At 43.3% G+C, this 27,825-nt stretch overlaps 1 protein-coding gene across 1 annotated transcript in view; it reads right to left on the bottom strand.

Annotated features, from left to right (window-relative positions):
- The window catches only part of LOC137350551 (thrombospondin type-1 domain-containing protein 4-like), a 471,004-nt gene that overhangs the window by 35,319 nt on the left and 407,860 nt on the right, over positions 1 to 27,825 (bottom strand). The window contains exon 19 of the mRNA XM_068015210.1: positions 10,715 to 10,859. Within this exon, the coding sequence (XP_067871311.1) occupies positions 10,715 to 10,859 (145 nt within the window). The remainder of the gene's footprint in view (positions 1 to 10,714; positions 10,860 to 27,825) is intronic.

Below are 27,825 nucleotides of genomic sequence, written 5' to 3'. Positions count from 1 at the left end.
TTTACCCATAAAATTGCCTGGAAAAGAAAATTGGGCAGGGTATGAAACAAGTGACCAATTTGCTAACATCCATTTTGCACTGGTACCCAGGATCAATATCACCCCACAGCACGTTAAAATGGAGGAAGTCTTGCCCTTAAAAACAGTTTGGCTTATAAATTTTAAGATCTCCAACCATTTCATCCCCCTCCTCACCTTTAGATATTTTAATAGATATATATTCATTATTTTTAAAAATGTATTCATTCATGGGATGTGGGTGTCACTGACAAAGCTAGCATTTATTCCCATGCCGAGTTGCACTTGAGAAGATGGTGAAACACCTCCCTGAACTATTGAATCCATGTTGTCATGTCAATGTGCTTTGTTGAATCTGTAATTTTTAAAAGAAATTTAAAATGAAACAGATAAAAGGTGACTTTGCTCACAGCTTAAGATGGCCACCTAATGTGCAACACTGTATCCTACATTGCAAGGCCTGTGAGGGAGACAAAATGTCTGCTTATCCCAGCAAGAATCAAGACCCAGGAAGTTTAAGGGAACTACCCGTTCTTTTTAGGAAGAGGAAATACCCTGCTAACTACCATGTTTGAATCATTGGATGACTGTCATGTGACTACCGCCACTCCCCACTATGGCTTTAAGCTGGTGTTTCTGTGCAGCAGCAAGGAGAAGCATCTGGATTCTGACATGTGCAGACCCAAGTGAGGGTCCCTCTCTCTCTCTCCATTTCAGCTTGCAAGCTTCAAACCCTGCCTGATGACTGACCACCTTTGCATACTCCGGCTACAATCAAAAACCCATTTAGAAGAAATCATCCAAATCATTGTCTCCAAGAGACCCACCATATCAGTCATCTACCTCCTCAAACTAAAAGCCTTATGAAGACCGAATTCAGCTGGAGGCCAGCCAAATCACCAAACTCCACAGACTGTATACCTTTTTTTCTATATACTCGAACTCGACCAATCTACCCTTACCCACCCTGTAACCTATTTTTGTGTGTGAACCTCTGGTGTGCGTGTGTGGATGTGAAAATTGGCGCATAGTTTATTATTTTAATTAGTCGGTTTTAGAACTGTCATGCAGGCCCCCACCTGCCAAGAATGAGGCACATATATTTTGCCACATGGACATTGATTTTTAAACTACTACTGGAGTAAAGAAAGAATTTGTTTTTAAAAAAAACACCAGACTCTTGACTGGAACAACTTTTGCATAGTAACAGACAGTACTTAGAAAGGACAAAGGGGCCACTCCCTGCTCCAATTTAATCCACAATGGACTTTTGATTACTAGACGTTGAAGGTGGAGAAGCTAGCATTCCAGGTTAACTGCTAAGATGGCCAAATACACAAACAGATGTGGTCAGACCAGTTCAGTCACATGACTAACTGGCTGTTGGAGTTTTTTTGAATTTGAACTTGCCACAGAGTTTTAAAACTCAGAAAGATCTTTGCTCCTGAACTGAGAACATCTTTCTCCTGCCTACTCTCATCTCTTTCTCATGGAACTGAAGACCCATTGAACATACATGAACACCAAGAGAGAAAGGTCTCCTACAGTGAACAAGGTTTAAGAAAAATACTGGGCCCCAACGAAAAGCAACACAACCCAGAATCAAGGACTCTACAGCGAGCTTGAAGCACAGTAACAAACCCCCTTCAGAGATTGCCTCAAACTTTTTCACTTTATTTTTCTTCTGTTCTTTTCTGTCTCTTTTTGCATGTGTGTAACACGTATGCATGCTAGCATGGGGCACGGCGTGTATCCGTAGTCATTGACCAAATTAGAGTTTAAGTTTAATAAATTTCACTTTTCTTCTTTAAACCCAGGAAGGCCTGTTTGTGCTCATTTCTTTGCCTTATAGAAACATAGAAATATTAAAAAATAGGAGCAGGAGTAGGCCATTCGACCCTTTGAGCCTGCTCCGCCATTCAATACGATCATGGCTGATCATCCAAAGTCAGTAACTGTTCCCGCTTTCTCCCCGCATCCCTTGATCCCATTAGCTCGAAGAACTATATCTAACTCTTTCTTGAATATATTTAATGATTTTGGCCTCAACTGCTTTCTGTGGGAGAGAATTCCACAGGTTCACCACTCTCTGGGTGAAGAAATCCCTCCTCATCTCAGTCCTAAATGGCTAACCCCTTATCCTTAAACTGTCACCCCTGGTCCTGAACTCCCCTGCCATCGGGAACATCCTTCCTGCATCTAGTCTGTCCTGTTAGAATCTTGTACGAGATCCCCTTTCATTCTTCTAAACTCTAGTGAATACAAGCCTAATCGACCCAATCTCTCTTCATATGTCAGTCCTGCCATCCCAGGAATCAGTCTGGTGAACCTTCGCTGCACTCCCTCCTTAGCAAGAACATCCTTCCTCTGATAAGGAGACCAAAACTGCACACAATACTCCAGATGTGGTCTCATCAAGGCCCTGTATAACTGCAGCAAGACATCCTTCCTCCTGTAGTTGAATCCTCTCGCTATGAAGGCCAACAGTCTGCCATGAGGGACCTTGTCAAATGCTTTACTGAAGTCCATATAGATAACATCCACTGCCCTTCCTTCATTAATCATCTTCGTCACTTCCTCAAAAAACTCAATCAAATTAGTGAGACACGACCTCCCCTTCACACAACCATGCTGCCTCTCGCTAATAAGTTCGTTTGTTTCCAAATGGGAGTAAATCCTGTCCCGAAGAATCCTCTCTAATAATTTCCCTACCACTGATGTAAGGCTCACCAGCCTATAATTTCCTGGATTATCCTTGCTACCCTTCTTAAACAAAGGAACAACATTGGCTATTCTCCAGTCCTCTGGGACCTCACCTGTAGCCAATGAGGATGCAAAGATTTCTGTCAAGGCCCCAACAATTTCTTCCCTTGCCTCCTTTAGTATTCTGGGGTAGATCCCATCAGGCCCTGGGGACTTATCTACCTTAATGCTTTGCAAGACACCCAACACCTCCTCCTTTTTGACAATGAGATGATGGAGACTATCTATATTCCCTTCCCTCGGCTCATCATCCACCAAGTCCTTCTCTTTGGTGAATACTGATGCAAAGTACTCATTTAGTACCTCGCCCATTTCCTCTGGCTCCACACATAGATTCCCATCTCGGTCCTTGAGCGGGCCAACCCTTTCCCTAGTTACCCTCTTGCTCTTTATATATGTATAAAAAGCCTTGGGATTATCCTTAATCCTGTTTGCCAATGACTTTTCATGACCCCTTTTAGCCCTCCTGACTCAAGTTCCTTTCTACTGTCTTTATATTCCTCAACGGATTTGTCTGTTCCTAGCCTTCCAGTCCCTACAAATGCTTCCTTTTTCTTTTTGATCAGGCTCACAATATCCCGTGTTATCCAAGCTTCCCAAAACTTGCCAAATTTGTCTTTCTTCCTCACAGGAACATGCTGGTCCTGGATTCTAATCAGCTGACGTTTGAAAGACTCCCACATGTCAGATGTTGATTTACCCTCAAACAGCCACCCCCAATCTAAATTCTTCAGTTCCTGCCTAATATTGTTATTATTAGCCTTCCCCCAATTTCGCACCTTCACCCGAGGACTACTCTTATCCTTATCCACAAGTATCTTAAAACTTATGGAATTATGGTCACTGCTCCTGAAATGCTCCCCCACTGAAACTTCGACCACCTGGCCAGGCTCATTCCCCAATACCAGGTCCAGTACGGCCCCATCCCCAGTTGGACTAGCAGAAGGAGTGTTAGAAGTAGACCCAGACAGTGTACTGTTAGCAAGGATACAATTGGAACTTGAATGAAGAGGAAAGAGAAAGGGAGAGACAGGTAAAAGAGAGAGAGGGGCACGAGAGGGAGAAAGAGAGAGCCTTTTAAAAGGAATGTGAAGAAAATAAAAGGCAGGCGAGAGAGAGAGGAAGAATATTCCAGAAAGAATCCGAAAAGGTTTGAGTTAACTAGGGGCGACAGAGTAACCCCAGTGAAAGCAGGGCCAATATGGAGGAGCAGAATTCAGGGCTGGGTACAAAATTGCTAAAACTCGCTCAATTAAACCCAAAATTTAATGAGGAAGATGTGGTGGCATTTTAGGTGTCTTTTGAGAAACTGGCAAGGCAGCTAAAATGGCCAGCTGAGACCTGGTCTCTTTTAATGCAAAGCAAGCTAACTGAAAAAGTCCAGGAGGTTTATTCCTTGTTGCCAGATGAGAGTTTCCAAGAAGTAAGCAGCTGGCTTTTGACCAGTGGCTGAGGGCTCTTAAAGTGCAGCTCAGCTGTGAGACTCTTAAAGAAGTAATCCTGTTAGGGGAATTTAAAAACTCTCTCCCACTCTCAATAAAGACCCATGTAGAGGAGCAGTGGGTTCAGGGAACCTGCCAAGCGGCTGTTCTGGTCGATGAGTTTGTTTTAATTTATAAGGCAGTTTCCCAGTGGAGAACCTTTCCTAATCACCCCCACAAATCCGAAAAGGACAAAGGGTGGGAAGGTGATCTCTGCCCCGACAGCACTGGGAGAGAAAGGAAAGCAGGAGACACAGGAGGCCCTCCTCTCGGCAAAAAGGAAGGTGCTGTGAGCAAGAGTGAGACCTGGAGACCTGTGTGCTTCCATTGCAATAAGGCAGAGCATTTAAAAACTGACTGCTGGAAACTAAAGGGAAAAATGGGATTAATAAAGGATTAGTATAAATGGGTGGTTGATAGTCGGCACAGACTCGGTGGGCCGAAGGGCCTGTTTCAGTGTTGTATCTCTCTATGACTCTAACCAGTAGGGTTAATCAGGGCACCCGCTCGGTGAAGATGGGGACCTGATGGAAAGCCCAGCAGAACAAGCTGTGGCTTTAACTGCAGTACGAGTGCAACCCAGGAAGCTTACTACGGCCAGTGCAGGAAATGTTAATAGGATTCCTGAAGGCTTTCATGGTTTCATGTCTGAAGGGAAAGTAACCCCTTACCCCTCGAGTGGACCAAGCAAGCCTACAGTGATTCTCAGGGACACAGGGGCCACTAGATCCCTTTTACTGGGAAAAGGCCTGACCTTTCCCCCAGAGAGTGCAGTGAACACCAGAATGATGGTGAATGGTATTGGAGGGCAGTGTATGCCTGTACCTGTACACCGGGTGCACCAGGAGTGCGACCTAGCTTTGGGACTGGTGACCGTAGGGATTGTCCCTAGTTTGTCTGTGGACGGGGTTGACCTGCTCCTAGGTAATGATCTGGCGGGGGTGAAGGTGGTAGCACCCCCCCCACCCCCACCCCACCGGTAGTGAAAGAAAGACTGCAGGAGGTCAGAGAGACAGGGCAGTGGCAGGAGACGGTCCCCTGCAGTGTCCCTGAATATGTAGTGGATCAGGCCATGATCAAACCAGCTCCCCCAGAGGCGACTGAATTGGCACTGCAGGCAGATGACCAGGTCTGTCTGTCTGAGACTTTCTTTGGAAAGTTAGGAGACCCAGAGAATGAATTAAATAGATTTTCCCGAGCTGAAGCTCAGCGAGCCGACCCAGTATTGCGAGAGTTAGCACAGGCTGCCCAGTCTGAAAGTGAAGCAGAGGGAGCCCCTGATTGCTACTATTTAAAGAATGAGGTGGTCAAGAAGGCATACGGCATGCTTTCCTTCATCGGACGGGGTATTGAGTACAAGAGTTGGCAGGTCATGTTACAGTTGGACAAGACTTTGGTTCGGCCACATTTGGAAAACTGCGTGCAGTTCTGGTCGCCACATTACCAAAAGGATGTGGATGCTTTGGAGAGGGTGCAGAGGAGATTCACCAGGATGTTGCCTGGTATGGAGGGCGCTAGCTATGAAGAGAGGTTGAGTAGATTAGGATTATTTTCATTAGAAAGATGGAGGTCGAGGGGGGACCTGATTGAGGTGTACAAAATCATGAGAGGTATAGACAGGGTGGATAGCAAGAAGCTTTTTTCCAGAGTGGGGGATTCAATTACAAGGGGACACGAGTTCAAAGTGAAAGGGGAAAAGTTTAGGGGGCTTATGCTTGGAAATTTCTTTACGCAGAGGGTGGTGGGTGCATGGAACGCTTTGCCAGCGGAGGTGGTAGACGCGGGCACGATAGCGTCTTTTAAGATGTATCTAGACAGATACATGAATGGGCAGGAAGTAAAGAGATACAGACCCTTAGAAAATAGGCGACAGGTTTAGATAGAGGATTTGGATCGGCGTAGGCTTGGAGGGCCGAAGGGCCTGTTCCTGTGCTGTAATTTTCTTTGTTCTTTGAGAGAAATGCATGTTTTTTCTTTCTGTATCTTATATTTATTTCAAAGCTTTTAATGAAATGCACCTTTTTTTAAAATTCAAATCACATTTCATTCCCTTGGGTGTGGAGGTGTCATGCAGGCCCCCAACCTGCCAAGAATGAGGCACATATATTTTGCCACATGAACATTGATTTTTAAACTGTTACTGAAGTCAAGAAAGAACTTGTTTTTTTAAAAAAAACACCAGACCCTTGACTGGAACAGCATTTGCAAAGTAACAGACAGTACTTGGAAAGGACAAATGGGGCCACTCCCTACTCCAATTTAATCTGCAATGGACTTTTGATTACCAGGCGTTGAAGGTGGAGAAGCTAGCATTCCAGGTTAACTGCTACGATGGCTGAATACACAAACAGATGTGGTCAGACCAGTTCAGTCACATGACTAACTGGCTGTTGGAGTTTTTTTTAATTTGAACTTACCACAGAGTTTTAAAACTCAGAAAGCTCTTTCCTCCTGGACTAAGAACATTTCTCTCCTGCCTCCTCTCATCTCTTTCTCATGGAACTGATGACCCATTAAAGACACATGAACTCCAAGAGTTAAAAGTCTCCTACAGTGAACAAGGTTTAAGAAGAATACTGGGCCCCAACAAAAAGCAAGACTACCTACAATCAAGGACCCTACAGGGAGCTCGAAGCACAGTAACAAACCCCCTTCAGAGATTGCCTCAAACCTTTTCACTTTATTTTTCTTCTGCTCTTTTCTGTTTCTATTTGCATGTGTGTATCACGTATGCATGTTGGCGTGGGGCGCAGCGTGTATCTATAGGCGTTAACCGAATTACAGTTTAAGTTTAGGTTTTAATAAATTTAATTTTTCTTCTTTAAACCTAAGAAAGCCTGTTTGTGCTCATTACTTTGCCTTATAATTGGAAAGCGGTGAACAAGGATTCTCACCAAGGGGAAGCTCAAAACACAGTGTGTTTAAAAACATAAACCCAGTTATAATAAGACCAGGTGAAGGCTAAAAGGGACTGCTCGATACCTTTCTCACCTGGTCATAACAGTACAATAACGTTAACCTCTTTCTTTGTTAAACTAAACAAAACCTGTCCGATTGGTTCTTGTTGTGAACTTAGCAGTAAGTAATCAAACACCTACTGATTTGGCCAGTACATCCACTTCAAAAAAGAATAAAATCTGTTGTGGTCAAACAAAGAGAGGGAAAAGAAGGAAGCCCTGCGACCCCTCCTCACTTTCCCATAACAGTGTGGTGAAGGTATTCCAAAAGTGTTGGTTCATAGGGAGTTTCAGGATTTTGATCCAGTAATAATGAAGGTACAGCAATATATTTCCAAGTCAGGATGGTGTATGACTTGGAGGAGAACTTGGAGGTGTTTCGTTTCCATTAGCCTGTTGTCCTTGTCCTTCTAGGTACTGGAGGTTACAGGTTTGGGAGTTGCTGTCAAATAAGGCTTGACAAGTTGCTGAGGCAGAATGAGACAGGCAGATTGGAAGGCAGCTAACATAACCCCACTATTTAAAAAGGGAGGTAGAGAGAAAGCAGGGAATTATAGACCAGTCAGCCTGACGTCGGCAGTGGGGAAAATTCTAGAGTCCATTATCAAAGATTTTATAGCAGAGCACTTGGAGAACAGTGGTAGAATTGGATAGAGTCAGATGGATTTACGAAAAGGAAATCCTGCTTGACAAATCTACTTGAATTCTTCAAGGATGTAACTAGCAGAGTTGAGGAGGGACAGCCAGTGGATGTGGTTTATTTGGACTTTCAGAACGCTTTCGACAAAGTCCCACTTAAGAGATTAGCGTGTAAAATTAAAGCACATGGGATTGGGGGTAATATATTGCGATGGATAGAAAATTGGTTGGCAGACAGGAAACAAAGAGTAGGGATAAATGGGTCTTTTTCCAAATGGCAGGCAGTGACTAGTGGGGTACCGCAGGGATCGGTGCTAGGACCCCAGCTATTCACAATATATATTCATTATTTAGATGAGGGAACTAAATGTAATATCTCCAAATTTGCAGATGACACAAAACTGGGTGGGAGGGTGAGTTGTGAGGAGGATGCAGAGAGGCTTCAGGGTGATTTGAACAAGTTGAGTGAGTGGGCTAATGCATGGCAAATGCAGTATAATGTGGATAAATGTGAGGTTATCCATTTTGGTAGCAAAAACAGGAAGGCAGATTATTATCTGAACGGCTATAAACTTAGAGAGGGGAATATGCAACGAGACCTGGGTGTTCTCATACACAAGTCGCTGAAGGTAAGCATGCAGGTGCAACAGGCAGTAAAAAAGGCAAATGGTATGTTGGCCTTCATAGTGAAAGGATTCGAGTACAGAAGCAGGGATGTCTTGCTGCAATTATACAGGGCCTTGGTGAGGCCACATCTGGAATATTGTGTGCAGTTTTGGTCTCCTTATCTGAGGAAGGATGTTCTCGCTATAGAGGGAGTGCAGCAAAGGTTTATCAGACTGATTCCTGGGATGGCGGGACTGACGTATGAGGAGAGATTGAGTCGGTTAGGATTATATTTGCTAGAGTTCAGAAGAGTGAGGGGGGATCTCACAGAAACCTTTAATATTCTAACAGGACTTGACAGGATATATACAGGAAGGATGTTTCCGATGATGAGGGAGTCCAGAACCAGGGGTCATAGTCTAAGGATACGGGGTAAACCTTTCAGGACTGAGATGAGGAGAAATTTCTTCACCCAGAGAGTGGTGAGCCTGTGGAATTCGCTACCACAGAAAGCAGTTGAGACCAAAACATTGTATGTTTTTCAAGAAGGAGTTAGATATAGCTCTTGGGGCAAAAGGGATCAAAATATGGGGGGAAAGCAGGAACAGGTTACTGAGTTGGATAATCAGCGATGATCATAATGAATGGTGGAGCAGGCTCGAAGGGCCGAATGGCCTACTCCTGCTCCTATTTTCTATGTTTCTATGTGTCCTAATCCCACCCATCTAATTTTCCATTCATTTAAACTAATGGATAAAAGAATTAAATATTGCTGTGTTGTAGACATGCATTTCTTCCTACAAAGTTTTCCTATATTCAGTTTGCTCAAGTGGTGCTTTATGCACAGAAGTGGAAAATCTGTCAGTTTAAACCCACTACAATGCCAATCATAGACACGGTCTCCACTCTCTACATTTTAAAAATTATACAAGTGAACTTCAACCATGTGCTCATCTTGTATACACCTTATCGAGTTCAAGCCAGGCAAGGGCCAAGTAATGTAATGAGTTCTGATGAAAGGTCACAGACTTGAAACATTAACTCTGCTTTTCTCTCCACAGATGCTACCTGACCTGCTGAGTAATTCCAGGACTTTGTTTTTATTCCAAATAATGCACTGTCTGGTGTTACGACCGAGGTGAGAGGAGTGCACTGTATTTTCTAGTCCCACTTCTCAGCAGGTCACAACATATATTTTTAGAATGTTTATCCAGTTACTGATTTGGTCATTTATATACTCTACTTTTTATCCCCTAATAAAATTTGCCAACCAGGTTTCTTGAACAAACAACAAAATTAGCAGTTTAATATCAAACATGTCTTATCCAGTAATGAAGCAAAGCATTAACACACAGATTGAAATATGAAAGTTCCCTTTTTAAATTCACACACACACACAAACACACACACACACACACACACACAGCAGTTAACCAAAAATAGAGATTTTCTCTTTCGAGTTCTGTTATAAAAAAACAAAAAAAAACTTTGGCCAAACACTTGCTAATTCTTGAAGAAAAAAAGAAGATATGGGACGATGTCAATTGTCCCTTTTTGGTCTGGCTTCCGGGTATACGTAGACGGGTCACTGGGATCTTTGCAGGAGCAGTTTGTTCTAGAGATGTTGAGAATTAACCTGGTAGGCTTTCTGGAAGAAATTTGGCACCAAGGGTTTCAGCTGTCACACTGAATAAGTAGGGTTTCTTTCAAAAAGGTAGAGAAAGAGATGAACTGGCACACTCCGGGTCTCCCAAAGAGGTGCAGGCAAAATAAGCTGGGGTTTCTTTTTCCTTGGCAGGTAAGACATCAACTGTCTTCAAAACAGTTCACATCCCAACTGACTTGAAAACAATATCCAAAACCCCAAAACAGAAAGTGAACCTCTTGACATCCATAAACCTTGACATGTGGCTTCTCTGTAAACATCTTCCCGAGGTTACCAAGGTTTCTGTTGTCTATTAAGCTTAAAGCACATGACTTACAGCAAGGTTGATTTTAAACAACATCTTAGTGTCGTTTTAATGAACTGTCAACAACAAAGCAAAGTCCAGCTTTTAGAAAATCTTCAGCCTTCCAATGAATCCATCTCCAGAATTTAAATATGAGTTCTCAAAAAAATACTTAACAAAAATATAAAAATATAGAAGCATCTTCATAACATTGGCTGGAACTCTATTATGTATATACTTAAGTCTCAAGACTGCTAACTGAAATGTAAAAGTACCCTAGTGTTTTGAGCATGATGGTTACCTATTTGTGGGATACAAGGCTTATTGTTGCAGCTCTGATGTTCCTCTGGTTTCTGATGAAGATCACAGCGGTCACTAGCGATCATGTCATCTCCTAGACAGCGGACTTCACGCACTCTGAACCCTCCTTCACATGACTTGGAACACTGTAGATAATAGAGAAGTATCAATAATAATCTTGCAGAATGGGTGTGCAGTTGGTAAATTAATTTCAATATCGATAAATGTGAGGTGATGCATTTTGGTAGGAAGAATAAGGTGGCTACATACTCCTTGGAAAATAGGAGTCAAAGTGGGGTAGAGCAGCAAAGGGATTTATTTCTAGAGGAATACATGGAGGAATGGCATGGGCAACAAATGCTGGACTTGCCAGTGATGGCCACATCCCATGAAAGAATTTAAAAAATTGAGAAGTAGAGAAATTTGTATAGAACTTTGGTTAGACGATACTTGTCTACTTGCTTTGTATCCTTCATAAATTTATGACTGCTTGACCTCAATATTTCAAGATCCAATTGGGGGAGAAATTAGTTTGTGAAGCACTGCTTCTAGCAGCACTGTGCAAATGAATTTCCCTCCCATTGTTTCCTACATAACAGCAACTACACTTCAAAAATATGCTTTGGGATATCATGAAGTTGTGTAAGCACAATTTAAATTGATTCTGAGGAATAGATTGAACATGTACTCATAAAAAACTCCTCTAACTTGAGGAATGGATTTACTTTGCAAAAGATTGCTTCAGCACTGTCAGCATTTATTGCCTTGAATGATGCCAGATGCCTAAACGTTTTTGCCAATACACCACAACCTAAATATCATGCTACAATCCAGTAGCTTTTTACTATCTCCGATGTTGTACTTGTCTGTGATATCTAAAGATACCTGGTTTGGTTCGCCTTATTCGGTGGGGGAGGTTACTAGATTGTTTCAATTTGGCTGCTGCTTTCTTTGATTTGGAAAGCTTAAAGTTATGTATGATGCGACCTGTGGAGCAGCGGGACTGAATTGACAGTGCATTTCTCCCACTGCAATCAGAATCATATATTTTGATTGGGGGCTTTGTCTTGACACTACTGAGCAATGATTGTTAATCTGCTACACTCTCTGTGGCACCATCAGTGGTTCAATTCTATTATCTTGCCAACACCATTAATACAATTTTACTCACTCAATTATTGTTGTGCTGCAGCTAATTAGCGGTACATCTATGTTTGCTGCAAATTCTATAATTCATACATGGATTGTTTATAGAGTCATAACGGCACAGAAGATGGCCATTCGGCCCATTGACTCCATGCAGGCTCTCTGTTCAGCAATCCAATCAGTCCCATTCCCCGGCTCGATCCCTGTAGTCCTGTAGGTTTAATTCGCTCAAGTGTCCATCCAATTTCCTTTTGAAATCATTAGTTGTCGCCCCTTCCACCACTTTCATAGGCAACAAGTTCCAGGTCATTACCACTCACTGCATAAAAAAGCTCTTCCTCACATCTCCCTTGCATCACTTAATGAATTCTATGTTAATTTTAATACTTTTTTACAGGAACAATTTCAACTATACTCTCTTTTTGTTCTGAGTCCCAGTAATTAGGCATATAAGTGTTGCACATGTTGCTTCTTTGCAGAATCATACAGTTGTTGCAGTGCAGAAGGAGACCATTCAGTCCATTGTGTCTGCACAGACTCGCCAAATGAGCAATTCACCTAGTGCCATTCCCCCGCCTTCTCCCCGTAACCCTGCACATTCTTCCTTTTTCTATAACAGTCGAATTCCCTTTCGAATTATTCAATTGAACCTGACTCCACCACATTCTCAGGTAGCGCATTCCAGACCTTAACCACTCGCTGCATTTTCCTCAGGTCACTTTTGCTTCTCTTACCCATTACTTTAAATCTGTGCCCTCTTGTTCTCAATCCTTTCATGAGTAGGAACAGTTTCTCCCTATCTACTCTGTCCAGACCCTTCATGATTTTGAATACGTCTATCAACTCACCTCTCAGCCTTCTCCAAAGAAAATAGTCCCAACTTCTCCAATCTATCTTCATAATTGAAGTTTTTCATCCCTGGAACCTCTCTTGTGAACCTTTTCTGTGCTCTCTCCAATGCCCTCACTTCTTTCCTAAAGTGTGGCGCCCGGAACTTGATGCAATACTCCAGCTGAGGCCGAACTAGTGTCTTATATAAGTTTAACATAACTTCCTTGCTCTTTCTTCACTTATTTTCCTCCATTCTGAATAAATTTCCTTATTTCACAGTTGGATTCATGCATTTCTTATACTATCTGATCATCAACAAGTGCCTCAGCAACATTACAGGTACATTTTGATTTGTTGATCAGTTACGTGTATGCTGTGATAAATTTACTTCCATTAGCTACACAATTAAAATATACAGTAGCTCACTCCTGCCATTCATACAGAAACAAGTGTATAATGTGTCATACTTATTTTGCTCACTCTGCACTTCAAAGGAAGGATTTCTAGGCTGCAAGATCCCTTGAAAGTGACACACCACAATAAAGGACAGCATCTCATTGAAATCTTGGTTGGCTCAAAATATTTAATATTTCTGCAGCCACCGCTTTTAAAACCCAGGATGCAGGCGATCATGTCCAGCGGATATGCCAGCTTTTAGTCTCATTAATTTCTCCAGTACTTCTTCTTTACTAATATTAATTACTTAAGTTCCTCACTCTCAATTGGCCCTTTGGTCCCCATGCTTTCCAATACAATCTTTGTGTCTTCGACTGTGAAGGCAGACACAAAACATTTGTTAAACATCTCAACCATTTTCTTATTCCTCATTTTAATTTCTCCTGCTTCTTCCTTAAAGGGACCTGCATTTACTTTTGCTAATTTTTGCATACCTGTAAAAGCTTTTACAATCGTTTTCATCTTTCTTGCTACTTTACTCTCATATTCTACTTTCTCCCTCGTTATCAATTTATTGGTCATCCTTCACTGATTTTTAAAACCCTCCCTATCTTCAGGCTAGCTCCTCTTTTTGTCAAAATTGTAAGCCTCTTCTTTTAAACTAATACAATCCTTAACTTCTCTATTTAACTATTCTAATGGCAATTTTACTCTGAAGTAAATCTATATTCATTCAGAGTTATGAATTATTACTTTAATTATTTGCCATGGTATATCTACCATCATATATTTTAACCTAATTTTCTAATTTACCTCTCATATCTCCATAATTGGCTTTGTTTAAATTCGATCCTAATTTCTGACTTAACCACATCATTCTCAAATTTAATATGGAATTCTATTATGATCATTCTTCCACACAGATTCATTTAAAACAAGATTACTAATTATCCCAGTCTCATTACACAATACTAGATCTAAAATATCCTATTTCCTAGTTGGTTCCTCAACATATTACTCGAACTGTCTCAAATGCATTCCATGAATTCATTCTCCTTGCTATTTTTGTCAATTTGGTTTGCCCAGCCTATGTCAACGTTAATGCTTCTCTAATTTGCTGATTTATACTCTATCCAACACTGATCACTGATAGAGCCTGAAGTTATTTTCACCAGTGTTTTCAGCCCTTTCTTATTTCTCAGCTCCACCTATAAACATAGAACATAGAACAGTACAGCACAGTACAGGCCCTTCGGACCACGATGTTGTGCCGACCCTTTAACCTACTCTAAGATCAAACTACCTACATACCCTTCATTCTACTATCATCCATGTACCTATCCAAGAGTCGCTTAAATGTCCCTAATGTATCTGCTTCTACTACCACCGCTGGCAGTGCATTCCACGCACCCACCACTCTCTGTGTAAAGAACCTACCTCTGACATCTCCCCGAAACCTCCCTCCAATCACCTTAAAATTATGCCCCCTGGTGATAGCCCTTTCCGCCCTGGGAAAAAGTCTCTGGCTATCCACTCTATCTATGCCTCTCATCATCTTGTACCCCTCTATCAAGTCACCTCTCATCCTTCTTCGCTCCAATGAGAAAAGCCCTAGCTCCCTCAACCTTTCTTCATAAGACATGCCCTCCAGTCCAGGCAGCATCCTGGTAAATCTCCTCTGTACCCTCTCTAAAGCTTCCACATCCTTCCTATAATGCGGCGACCAGAACTGAACACAATATTCCAAGTGTGGTCGAACCAGGGCCTTATAGAGCTGCAGCATAACCTCCCGGCTCTTAAACTCAATCGCCCTGTTAATGAAAGCCATCACCTCATACGCCTTCTTAACAACCCTATCAACTTGGGTGGCAACTTTGAGGGATCTATGGACATGGACCCCAAGATCCCTCTGTTCCTCCACACTGCCAAGAATCCTGTCTTTAAGCCTGTATTCTGCATTCAAATATGACCTTCCAAAATGAATCACTTCATACTTTTCCAGGTTGAACTCCATCTGCCACTTCTCATCCCAGCTCTGCATCCTGTCAATGTCCCGTTGCAACCTCCAACAGCCCTCCACACTATCCACAACTCCAGCAACCTTTGTGTCATCGGCAAACTTACTAACCCAGCCTTCCACTTCCTCATCCAAGTCATTTATAAAAATCACAAAGAGCAGAGGTCCCAGAACAGATCCCTGCGGAACACCACTGGTCACCGAGCTCCAGGCTGAATACTTTCCATCTACTCCCACCCTCTGACTTCTATGGGCCAGCCAATTCTGTATTCAGACAGCCAACTTTCCCTGTATCCCATGCCTCCTTACTTTCTGAATGAGCCTACCATGAGGAACCTTATCAAACGCCTTGCTAAAATCCAAAAACACCACATCCACCGCTCTTCTTTCATCAATGTGTTTTGTCACATCTTCAAAGAATTCAATACGGCTTGTGAGGCATGACCTGCCCCTCACAAAGCCATGCTTACTATCTCTAATCAAACTATGCTTTTCCAAATAATCATAAATCCTGTCTCTCAGAATCCTCTCCAATAATTTGCCCACCACCGACTTAAGACTGACTGGTCTGTAATTTCCAGGGTTATCCCTATTCTCTTTCTTGAACAAGGAAATAACATTTGCCACCCTCCAATCATCTGGTACTACTCCAGTGGACAGTGAGTACGCAAAGATCATCGCCAAAGGCGCGGCAATCTCTTCCCTTGCTTCCCATAATAACCTTGGGTATATCCCGTCTGGCCCCGGGGACTTATCGATCGATCCTCATGTCTTTCAAAATTTCCAGCACATCCTCCTTCTTAACATCAACCTGTTCGAGCATATCAGCCTGTTCCACGCTGTCCTCACAAACGACCAGGTCCCTCTCACTAGTGAATACTGAAGCAAAGTATTCATTAAGGACCTCCCCTACCTCCTCCGACTCCAGTCACAAATTCCCTCCACTATCCCTGATCGGCCCTACCCTCACTCTGGCCATCCTCTTGTTCCTCACATAAGTGTAGAACGCCTTGGGATTTTCCTTAATCCTACCCGCCAAGACTTTTTCATGTCCCCTTCTAGCTCTCCTAAGTCCATTCTTCAGTTCCTTCCTGGCTACCTTGTAACCCTCTAGAGCCCTGTCTGATCCTTGCTTCCTCAACCTTAAGTAAGCTTCCTTCTTCCTCTTGACTAATTGTTCCACATCTCTTGTCATCCAAGGTTCCTTCACCCTACCGTCCCTTCCTTGCCTCATCGGGACAAACCTATCCAGCAGTCGCAGTTAGTGCTCCCTAAACAACCTCCACATTTCTGTCGTGCATTTCCCTGAGAACATCTGTTCCCAATTTAAGCTCCCCAGTTCCTGCCTGACAGCATTGTAATTTCCCCTCCCCCAATTAAATATTTTCCCATCCCGTCTGCTCCTGTCCCTCTCCATGACTATAGTAAAGGTCAGGGAGTTGTGATCACTATCACCGAAATGCTCTCCCACCGAGAGATCTGCCACCTGTCCTGGTTCGTTGCCAAGCACCAAATCCAACAATGCGTCCCCTCTAGTCGGCCTATCTACATATTAAGTCAGGAAACCTTCCTGGACACACCTGACAAAATCTGCTCCATTCAAACTATTTGCACTAAGGAGGTTCCAATCAATATTAGGGAAGTTGAAGTCACCCATGACAACAACCCTGTTACTTCTGCACCTTTCCAAAATCTGCCTCCCAATCTGTTCCTCCATGTCTCTGTTGCTATTGGGGGTCTATAGAAAACTCCCAACAAGTGACTGCTCCTTTCCTGTTTCTGACTTCCACCCATAATGACTCAGTAGACAAACCCTCCTCGACGACCTCCCTTTCTGCAGCTGTGATACTATCCCTGATTAACAATGCCACTCCCCCACCTCTTTTACCTCCCTCCCTATTCCTTTTGAAACATCTAAACCCCGGAACATCCAACATCCATTCCTGCCCCTGTGATATCCACGTCTCCGTAAAGGCCGTATAACTGATTCTACATCCTGTTTTTCTGGGCTAAGATCCTCTCTTTACTGCCTTTATCCCACAAAAAGTGCAGAAATACTCATCAAGTCTGGCAGCATCTACGGAGAGAGAAGCAGAGTTAACGTTTCAGGTCAGTGACCTATCATCAGAACTGGCAAAGGTTAGAAATGTAATAGGTTTTAAGCAAATAAAGCGGGGGTGGGGGAAAAGAGTACAAAAGGGAAGGTGTTGATAGGACAGAGGGTCAGAGAGATTAACTGACAAGGAGGTCATGGGGCAAAGGGGTAGGGTTAGGGTTTGTGCAATTCTATGGACCTCCCTTCCACCTCCTTTCCTGCCTCCGGGGAGCCTATTAAATCCAGCCATTGTGTGAGATGGGTGTGAGACTTGCACCACTGCTAAGTGTCTGAGGGTGACACACAGATGTTACGTATAAGTCCTGATTGTTGGTAAGTGAGGGATCAGGGTGTGGTGAACTGTGCAGTCGCTGAGGCTAGTTGTGCAGCTGATAGGATATGAAGATGCATTCACTGACCTTGACCACTTGTGTGAGGTCATTAAACTGCTTGCGACACTGAATTCAAGTCCTGCACTCACATCTGCACTGAGTGCACTGGAGGGCGCAGAGTGTGAAGCAGGGAGTTCAGTAATTGAGGGAGTTCAGTAAGGAGGGGAGCTATAAATTAAGAAGAAAATAAATTTGAGTACATAGAGTGTAAAGTGACAGTTTGGTGCGTGAGGGACGGGCTCCTTTCTTTCTTTCTTTCTTCTACCTTTTTTCAGCCTCCAGTAGAAGAAGCTGATTAGTGAGTAACTGGTAAGTTATTTTACTTCTCATTGCAATAAAAAGCTTTTAAAGTTACGATATGGCAGGTCAGCTCGACCAAGTGGAATGTACATCCTGCGGTATTGGGAAGTCATGGATGCACCAAGTGTCCTAGACGAACACAGCTTAAGAAGTGCCACTGGCTGCAGAAGCATGAGCTCCGGGTTTTGGAACTCGAGCAGTGGCTGGAGTCACTGTTGTGCATCCGTGAGGCAGAGGATTATGTGGATAGCATGTTTAGGGAGGTGGTCACATCGCAGGTTAGTAGCATGCAGGCAGGGAGGGAATAGGCGTCAGGCAGTCTAAGAGAACCAGGCAGGCAGTGCAGGAGTCCACTGAGTCTATCTTGTTTGCTAATCAGTTTTCCATTTTGGATACAGGTGAAAGCAATGGCTCCTCAGGGGAGTGCAGCCAGAGCAAAGTCCGGGCACCATGGGTGGCTCAGCTGCACAGGAGGGGAGGAAGAAGAGTGGAAGAGCAATTCTTCTTTGGCCTCCTTATCTCGAGAGACAATGGATACGCGCCTGGAGGTGGTCAGTGGTTTGTGAAGCAGCACCTGGAGTGGCTATAAAGGCCAATTCTAGAGTGACAGGCTCTTCCACAGGTGCTGCACAGAAATTTGTTTGTCGGGGCTGTTGCACAGTTGGCTCTCCCCTTGCACCTCTGTCTTTTTTCCTGCCAACTACTAAGTCTCTTCGACTCGCCACATTTTAGCCCCGTCTTTATGGCTGCCCGCCAGCTCTGGCGAACGCTGGCAACTGACTCCCACGACTTGTGATCAATGTCACAGGACTTCATGTCATGTTTGCAGACGTCTTTAAAGCGGAGACATGGACGGCCGGTGTGTCTGATACCAGTGACGAGCTCGCTGTACTATGTGTCTTTGGGGATCCTGCCATCTTCCATGCGGCTCACATGGCCAAGCCATCTCAAGCGCCACTGACTCAGTAGTGTGTATAAGCTGGGGGTGTTGGCCGCCTCGAGGACTTCTGTGTTGGAGATACGGTCCTGCCACCTGATGCCAAGTATTCTCTGGAGGCAGCGAAGATGGAATGAATTGAGACCTCGCTCTTGGCTGACATACGTTGTCCAGGCCTCGCTGCCATGGAGCAAGGTACTGAGGACACAGGCCTGATACACTCGGACTTTTGTGTACCATGTCAGTACGCCATTTTCCCACATTCTCTTGGCCAGTCTGGACATAGCAGTGGAAGCCTTACCCATGCGCTTGTTGATTTCTGCATCTAGAGACAGGTTACTGGTGATAGTTGAGCCTAAGTAGGTGAACTCTTGAACCACTTCCAGAGCGTGGTCGCCAATATTGATGGATGGAGCATTTCTGACATCCTGCCCCATGATGTTTGTTTTCCTGAGGCTGATGGTTAGGCCAAATTTGTTGCAGGCAGCCGCAAACCTGTCAATGAGACTCTGCAGGCATTCTTCAGTGTGAGATGTTAAAGCAACATCGTCAGCAAAGAGCAGTTCCCTGATGAGGACTTTCCGTACTTTGGACTTCGCTCTTAGACGAGCAAGGTTGAACAACCTGCCCCCTGATCTTGTGTGGAGGAAAATTCCTTCTTCAGAGGACTTGAACGCATGTGAAAGCAGCAGGGAGAAGAAAATCCCAAAAAGTGTGGGTGCGAGAACACAGCCCTGTTTCACGCCACTCAGGACAGGAAAGGGCTCTGATGAGGTGCCACCATGTTTAATTGTGCCTTTCATATTGTCATGGAATGAGGTGATGATACTTAGTAGCTTTGGTGGGCATCCCATCTTTTCTAGTAGCCTGAAGAGACCACGTCTGCTGACGAGGTCAAAGGCTTTGGTGAGATCAATGAAAGCAATGTAGAGGGGCATCTGTTGTTCACGGCATTTCTCCTGTATATGAAGAGCAATAGTGATAGGGGATTCGATAATCAGGGGATCAGACAGGCATTTCTGCGGTGGTAAGTGTGACTACAGGATGCTGTGTTGCCTCCCTGGTGCCAGGGTCAAAGATGTCACAGAGCAGCTGCAGGATATCCTTCTGGGGAGGGTGAACAGCCAGAGGTCGTGGTCAATATTGGTACCAATGACATAGGTAGGAAGAGGAATGGGATCCTGAAAGCATATTTTAGGGAGTTAGGAAGGAAATTAAAAAGCAGGACCTCCAAAGCAGTAATCTCAGGATTACTCCCAGTGCCTCGTGCTAGTGAGCATAGGAATAGGAGGATTGATACATTGAACACGTGGCTGGAGAATTGGTGTAGGAGGGAGGGCATCAGATTTCTGAGGCATTGGGACTGGTTCTGGGGCAGGTGGGACCTGCGCAAGATGGACGGGCTACACCTTAACAGGACCAGAACTAACATTATCGCAGGGAGATTTGCGAATGCTGTTGGGGAAGATTTAAACTAGCTTGTCAGGGGGATGGGAACCTGAGGGGTAGCTGTATTTGGAAGGAAGTAAAGCTGGTAACAGGAGGCAGAAAAGTAGCAAGTGATATTAGAAGGCAGGCGAGCATCAACTCGGCTTAGAATACGGAATGTCAAGAAGACAAGGTTAAGGACACTCTACCAGAATGCACACAGCATTCGCAACAAGGTAGATGATTTAGAGGCACAAATAGAGGTAAATGGGTATGATCTCATTGCCATAACGGAAACGTGGCTACAGGGTGACCAAGACTGGAAACTGAATATTCAAGCATATTCGACATTTAAGAAGGACAGGCAAAAAGGGAAAGGAGGTGATGTTGCGCTGATAGTAAGGGAGGATCTCAGATCGGAAGAACAAAATGTGGAATATGTCTGGGTGGAGCCATGAAGCAGCAAGGGGCAGCAAACATTGGCATGAGTTGTTTATAGGCTACCAAACAGTAATGGTAGTGTGGGGCATGGCATTAATCAGGAGATTAAAGAAGCATATAGCATGGGTAATACTGTAATCATGGGTGACTTCAATCTGCATACAGACTGGGTAAACCTAATGAGCACTAATGCTGTGGAGGAGGAGTTTCTGGAGTGTGTTTGGGATAGTTTTCTAGAGCAGTATGTTGATGAACCAACTAGAGAACAGGCTAATTTAGATCTAGCATTATGTAATGAGAAAGGGCTAATTAATAATCTTGTTGTAAAATAACCTTTAGGGATGAGTGACCATAATATGATAGAATTTTACATTATGTTTGAAAGTGAGGTAATTCAATCTGAAGCCAGGTGTTAAATTTGAACAAAGGAAACTATGAATGTATGAGGGGCAAATTGGCTGAGGTGGATTGGGAAAATACATTAAAAGGTATGACAGTACATAGGCAATGGATTGTCTTTAAAGAAATATTACATAGTTTACAGCAACTATACATTCCTTCAAGGCACAAAAACTCCAAAAGTAAAGGCAGTCAACTGTGGATAACAAAGGAAGCTAAGGATTGTATAAGATTAAAAGAAAAGGCCTATAACTTTGCCAGAAATAGTAGTAACCCTGAAGATTGGGAGAATTTTAGAATACAGCAAAGGAGGATGAAGAAACTGATAAAGAAAGGGAGAATAGAATATGAATGTAAGCTTGCAAAAAATATAAAAATGGACTGTAAAAGCTTCTATAGGTATATAAAAAGGAAATGTTTGTCTAAGACAAATGTGGGTCTATTACAGGCACAGTCAGGAGAATTTATAATGGGGAATAGAGAAATGGCAGAGAAGCTAAATGATTACTTTGTGTCTGTCTTCACTGAGGAAGATACAAGAAATCTCCCAGAATTAGAGATCCAATGGATTAGGGGGAATGAGGAAATGAAGGAAATTAGTATTAGTTGGAATGTTGTCTTGGAGAAATTAATGGACCGAAGGTTGATAAGTCCCTTGGACCTGATATTCTACATCCCAGCGTGTTGAAAGAGGTAGTTATGGAGATAGTGAATGCATCGGTGATCATCTTCCAAAATTCTATAGATTCTGGAGCGGTTCCTGCAGATTGGAAGGTAGCAAATGTCACCCCACTATTTTAGAAGGGAGGGAGAGAGAAAGCAGGGAATTACAGACCTGTTAGCCTTACATCAGTCGTAGGAAAAATGCTGGAATCTATTCTAAAGAATGTGATAAATGGACACATGAATAATAATGATCTGATTGGGCATACTACCCCAGTTATTAAGTCACTCTCTAGGCGTACTTTATACAAAGGTACGGGTATACACACCCCGCCAATTCCATTTACTAAAACTTTAGCGTTCAAGGCGCTCTCTGGGGGAAAACTCATATCTTTCCCCAGCAAGAGTGTTTGGGTTGCTCCTGTATCCCTGAGTATAATGATAGGTTTTTCTGCCTCATTTACAGGATACGGAGTTACTCTCCCCTTTAACAAAAATGTCATTATAACTCTCAGGTATTTTATTCTTACCCTCTTCACTCCTCTTAATTTTAGTATCTGGTTTCACATTCACAGCTGCCATTAAAGCTATAGTCTGGTCTGCTATACTCTCAGGCAGAGTCTTTTCCTCTGCATTAGCTTTGCATACCCCAACAAGTCGGATGGGTTTTCCTCGCAATTTCCAGCACTCTGAACGAAGATGACTTGTTTTGTTGCAATGATAACACTTTGGCTTGCGAACCTCACTTTTACCCTCAGCACCTACCTTTCTGACCTGAGGTGGTGATCCTAGGGCATTCCCAGCTGTTCCTTCTTGTCCCCGGCTACTTGCCTTCCTTTCACTCTCCCACTTTCTATCCTTCTCGGGTTTATGGGGGTGATGGACAAAATAGGTTGGCTTATTCACAAGTTCAAAATCATCAGCAATCCCTGCTGCTTGCCTAGCTTTCAAAACGTTCAGGTTATCTATATGAGTTCTCACTACTGAAGGAATGGAGTTTTTAAACTCTTCTAAGAGAATCAATTCTCAAAGGTTCTCATATGTGGTTTCTATCTTTAATGCCCGTATCCAACGGCCAAAATTCATTTGCTTCACCCTCTCAAATTCTAAATATCTTTGCCCAGTCAATTTCTATAAGTTCCTAAACTTCTGACAGTCAGTTTCAGGGACTACCTCATACACTGTGAGAATAGCCTTTTTTGCCATCTCATAATCTGCAGAAGCCTCTTCAGGAAGCATGGCATAAACTTCATGAGCTCTGCCTACCAGCCTGCCCTGCAGGAGCAGTATCCAGCTTTCTTTCAGCCATTTCATTTGTTTGGCTATTTTTTCAAAAGATATGAAAAATGCCTCTACGTCCCTTTCCTCAAACCTAGGAACAGCCTGTATAAATTTAAACAACTTCTCGCTGGGTCCTGATCTAAATTCAGGTTTTTCCTGACCTAAATTTTCCCTGGATTTAAGTCTACCCCTTTGTCTTAGTTCCATCTCTTTTAATTTAAATTCCCTCTCTTCACTTTCACTTTCTCTCCGAAATGCTCTCTCTTTGTGAGGTCTCAGAGGACTGGAGAATAGCCAATGTTGTTCCTTTGTTTAAGAAGGGTAGCAAGGATAATCCAGGAAATTATAGGCCAGTGAGCCATAATTATTAGGGAAATTATTAGAGAGGATTCTTCGGGACAGGATTTACTCCCATTTAGAAACAAATGAACTTATTAGTGAAAGGCAGCATGGTTTTGTGAAGGGGAGGTCGTGTCTCACTAATTTGATTGAGTTTTTTGAGGATGTGACAAAGATGATTGATGAAGGAAGGGCAGTGGATGTTATCTATATGGACTTCAGTAAAGCCTTTGATAAGGTCCCGCATGGCAGACTGATACAAAATGTGAAGTCACATGGGATCAGAGGTGAGCTGGCAAGATGGATACAGAACTGGTTCAGTCATAGAAGACAGAGGGTAGCAGTGGAAGGGTGCTTTTCTGAATGGAGGGATGTGACTGGTGGTGTTCCACAGGGATCAGTGCTGGGACCTTTGCTCTTTGTAGTATATATAAATGATTTGGAGGAAAATGTAGCTGGTCTGATTAGTAAGTTTGCAGACGACACAAAGGTTGGTGGAGTTGCGGATAGTGATGAGGATTGTCAGAGGATACAGCAGGATATAGATCGGTTGGAGTCTTGGGCGGAGAAATGACAGATGGAGTTTAACTCGGACAAATGTGAGGTAATGCATTTTTGAACGTCTAATGCAGGTGGGAGGTATACAGTAATTGGCAAAACCCTTAGGAGCACTGACAGGCAGAGAGATCTGGGCGTACAGGTCCACAGGTCACTGAAAGTAGTAACGCAGGTGGATAAGGTAGTCAAGAAGGCATACGGCATGCTTGCCTTCATCAGTCGGGGCATAGAGTATAAAAATTGGCAAGTCATGCTGCAGCTGTAAGAACTTTAGTTAGGCCACACTTAGAATATTGCGTGCAATTCTGGTCGCCACACTACCAGAAGGACGTGGAGGCTTTGGAGAGGGTACAGAAGAGGTTTACCAGGATGTTGCCTGGTCTGGAGGGCATTAGCTACGAGGAGAGGTTAGATAAACTCGGATTGTTTTCACTGGAACGACAGAGGTGGAGGGGCGACATGATAGAGATTTACAAAGTTATGAGCGGCATGGACAGAGTGGATAGTCAGAAGCTTTTTCCCAGGGTGGAAGAGTCAGTTACTAGGGGACATAGGTTTAAGGTGCGAGGGGCAAAGTTTAGAGGGGATGTGCGAGGCAAGTTCTTTACACAGAGGGTGGTGAGTGCCTGGAACTTGCTGCTGGGGGAGGTGGTGGAAGCAGGTACGATAGCGACGTTTAAGAGGCATCTTGACAAATACATGAATAGGATGGGAATAGAGGGATACGGTCCCCGGAAGTGCAGAAGGTTTTAGTTTAGACAGGCATCAAGATCGGCGCAGGCTTGGAGGGCCGAATGGTCTGTTCCTGTGCTGTACTGTTCTTTGTTCTTTGTTCTCTCTTTCCTCTTTTTCCAATTCAAGTTTTCTTATTTCTTTTTCTGCCTCAAGTTTTTTTGTTTCTTTTTCCTGCTAAAGCTCCAGATTTTTCATTTCGAACTGAATCCTAGCCAATTCCACTGCATCAGACTTGGGCCTATTACCTTCATGTCTCTCGTATTCACCTTCTTCTTCCCCGTATTGCCCTTCATCCTTATTATCATCATCTTCTTCTACCAATTCCAGATGTTCGGCTATCAATCCAATTATCCCTGCTTTTTTGGCACCTGATTTCAATTCCAATCCCAATTTCGCTGCCAATTCTTTTAATTTGTTCTTAGTTAAAGTTATCAAGTCACTCAGGGAAACATTCTGCTTTCCCAAAAACTCTGCTACAACCACTAATGCCATAACAATGGTATGGACTGTACCTTATTATACAAGAGACCTGGTTCTTTTAATTTCTTTGTAATTGGTGTCAGATTTCGATCCCAACAATAAAGTTTCCAATTGATAAGATCCCAGACTCGAGAGCAATTAACCTGATGCCAAATGCAAGACTTCAATTTAAATATGTTATCCCAGAGACGAGTAATTACTATGATTCCAAATGCGAGCCGTCCAAATTTGTCTGATTCTGATCCCAGTCACGAGCCACCGAATTAAATATGATTCAACAGCGAGCAAGCCCCCAAATTAAGATATGATTCAAGTCCACAGATGAGAAACCCAATTAATATGTGATTCAAATCGCGGACGTGCCCCCAATAAATATGCTATGACCAATTGCTCCTGTCAAAGCCCGCAGTCAAAATATACGATGCTGATTGTGTTGGCACCAACGCACTGTTAATTCAATCCCGTCATTCCACAGATCGGCTAACATATCATTTAAAAACTTTCCAAATTAAAGAAAGACCCACCAAATTGTACCATCTATTAACCCCTGAATGAGGCTAACCAAACCAGGTGTCTTTACATCAACAAATTAACTCTTCAATTAAAAGAACTAAATTCTTCAACACTATGAAGATATAAACAACATTTAAAATAGAAAAAATTCAAGCCCTTGCAAATTTAAAGTACGAGGTTGCTTGAAGTCCTCACAGTCGTCCCATGCGGGAAAAAAGGTTCTTCCACAGTAGAACAGTCCATAGTCTAACTTCAGTAGGTGATGCTTTCCTTCTCCAGCAAATTTCAACAATTAACAACTTGCAAACCTTTCAATGGAATCAATCTGACTTTAGAGATTTTAAGGGATAAAAGATTGTTACAGTCTAACTTCCCTTTCTTCAATTTAAATTACCGGAGATCTCTGTCTTTGCTTGATGTTTTTAGAATTTTGAGAAATAATAATCAGACTAAACTCCTCTTCCTTCAGTTTAAATGGTCGAGAGCTTTTTTTTCAGGTGTGCTCATCACAGCTGTGTCCTCTGTGTTTTCTGTCTGTGTTCAAACTGTCTTACTAACTGCCAGTTCAAACTGAATTGTAACAAATGTATAGCATCAGGTTCACTCCCAGTGGCTGTTTCCATGGTATCGAGAATGCACCCTTTGAATTGCAGTCTCCACATGGCCATTTCTAAGGCGACGAAAATGCACCTTCCTATAACTCCTAAGGCTTGCTGGCTCTTAAAGCAATACTGATCCCTTGCAAGCCTTAAAGGCAAACCACATATTCCAAAAAAAAACTACAGGACCATGCCACCCTTCAGTATGCACCAGCCAGGGTCTCCAAAATGGTGGTGGTTTGCTGTGCTCTGCACAGCATTGTGCAACAGTGAGGCTTGGACCTGCAGGAGGAACAAAGCAAAGAATCCAGATCCTCCACAGACAATTCAGAGGGAGACAAGGAGGCAGAGGGTGATGAGGATGAGTCACTTCCAGCTACTCACATTGCTGCCAGTTATCCCTTATTGAGGCAAGGTTCACTTAGGATGCAATAGTGTAGTCATGTTATGAGAAAATGCAATGGACACTCTTGTCCCTCTCTTCCCATACCACTGACAAAAAGCAGTCCTGCAACCAATCAATCATTCCTTCAACATCCCACCCCCATTGTTCACATTCATCATCAAACAAATTAGAGGGCCACTTTCCACCCCACACTCTAGAATGGACAAGATGGGAAAGTGGTGAAAAACAATAACATTTATGTAAGCTGAATAAAGAATAAAACTTAACAACATAACATTTTCTTATACCCTTGTTCAACTACAAAGCTTTACTCTTCCTTTTTCTGTTACTCCTACGTGGTGCATCCTGTGTGGCTTCAGCAGTAGGTAGTTCTGATCGCTACTTTGGCTGCTGAGATGCTCTTGGCTGATGTCCTCTGGGTTTTGAAGTTCAGGAGTGCCCCATCAAAGACTTTTCCACCTGCAGCTGTGCAGGCACAGACTTCGCCATCAGAAAATGAGTCAGCATGTGGGTGACTGACTGAGATGGGCTATGGATGAGAAGTGAAAGTGCTTTGAGTGGAGTTCCCACTTCTATAACTTCCAGGGAGGTTCATTAAGGTGCATTCCATGGAATTTCAATGGGAGGCAGGGGATGGAGGGCCTGTCACACTGTAATTAAGTTGCGAGCAGGTTAGATCGACGATGGCCATCCCGCCCAGAGGCCAATTGAGGAAGCACTGAAGGCGGCAAGGGTGCAGAATGTACTCTGGTTGGGGGACTTCAATGTCCATCACCAAGAGTGACTCAGTAGCACCATTACTGACCAAGCTGGCCGAGTCCTAAAGCACATAGCTGTTAGACTGGGTCTGCGGCATGTGGTGAGGGAACCAACAAGAGGGAAAAATATACTTGACCTCATCCTCACCAATCTGCCTGCCGCAGATGCATCTGTCCAGGTTGGTATTGATAGGAGTGACCATCAGACAATCATTGTGGAGACAAAGTCCCGTCTTCACACTGAGGAGACCAACCATTGTGTTGTATGGTTCTACCATCATGCTAAATGGGATAGATTTCAAACAGATCTAGCAATGAAAAACTGGGCATCCATGAGGCACCATCAGCATGTACTCAACCACAAACTGTAACCAGCCTTTCCCCCACTCTACCATTAT

This window comes from Heterodontus francisci, chromosome 35, assembly GCF_036365525.1.
Source record: "Heterodontus francisci isolate sHetFra1 chromosome 35, sHetFra1.hap1, whole genome shotgun sequence".
NCBI lineage: Eukaryota > Metazoa > Chordata > Chondrichthyes > Heterodontiformes > Heterodontidae > Heterodontus > Heterodontus francisci.
This window is presented reverse-complemented; position numbering and strand designations above follow the sequence as displayed.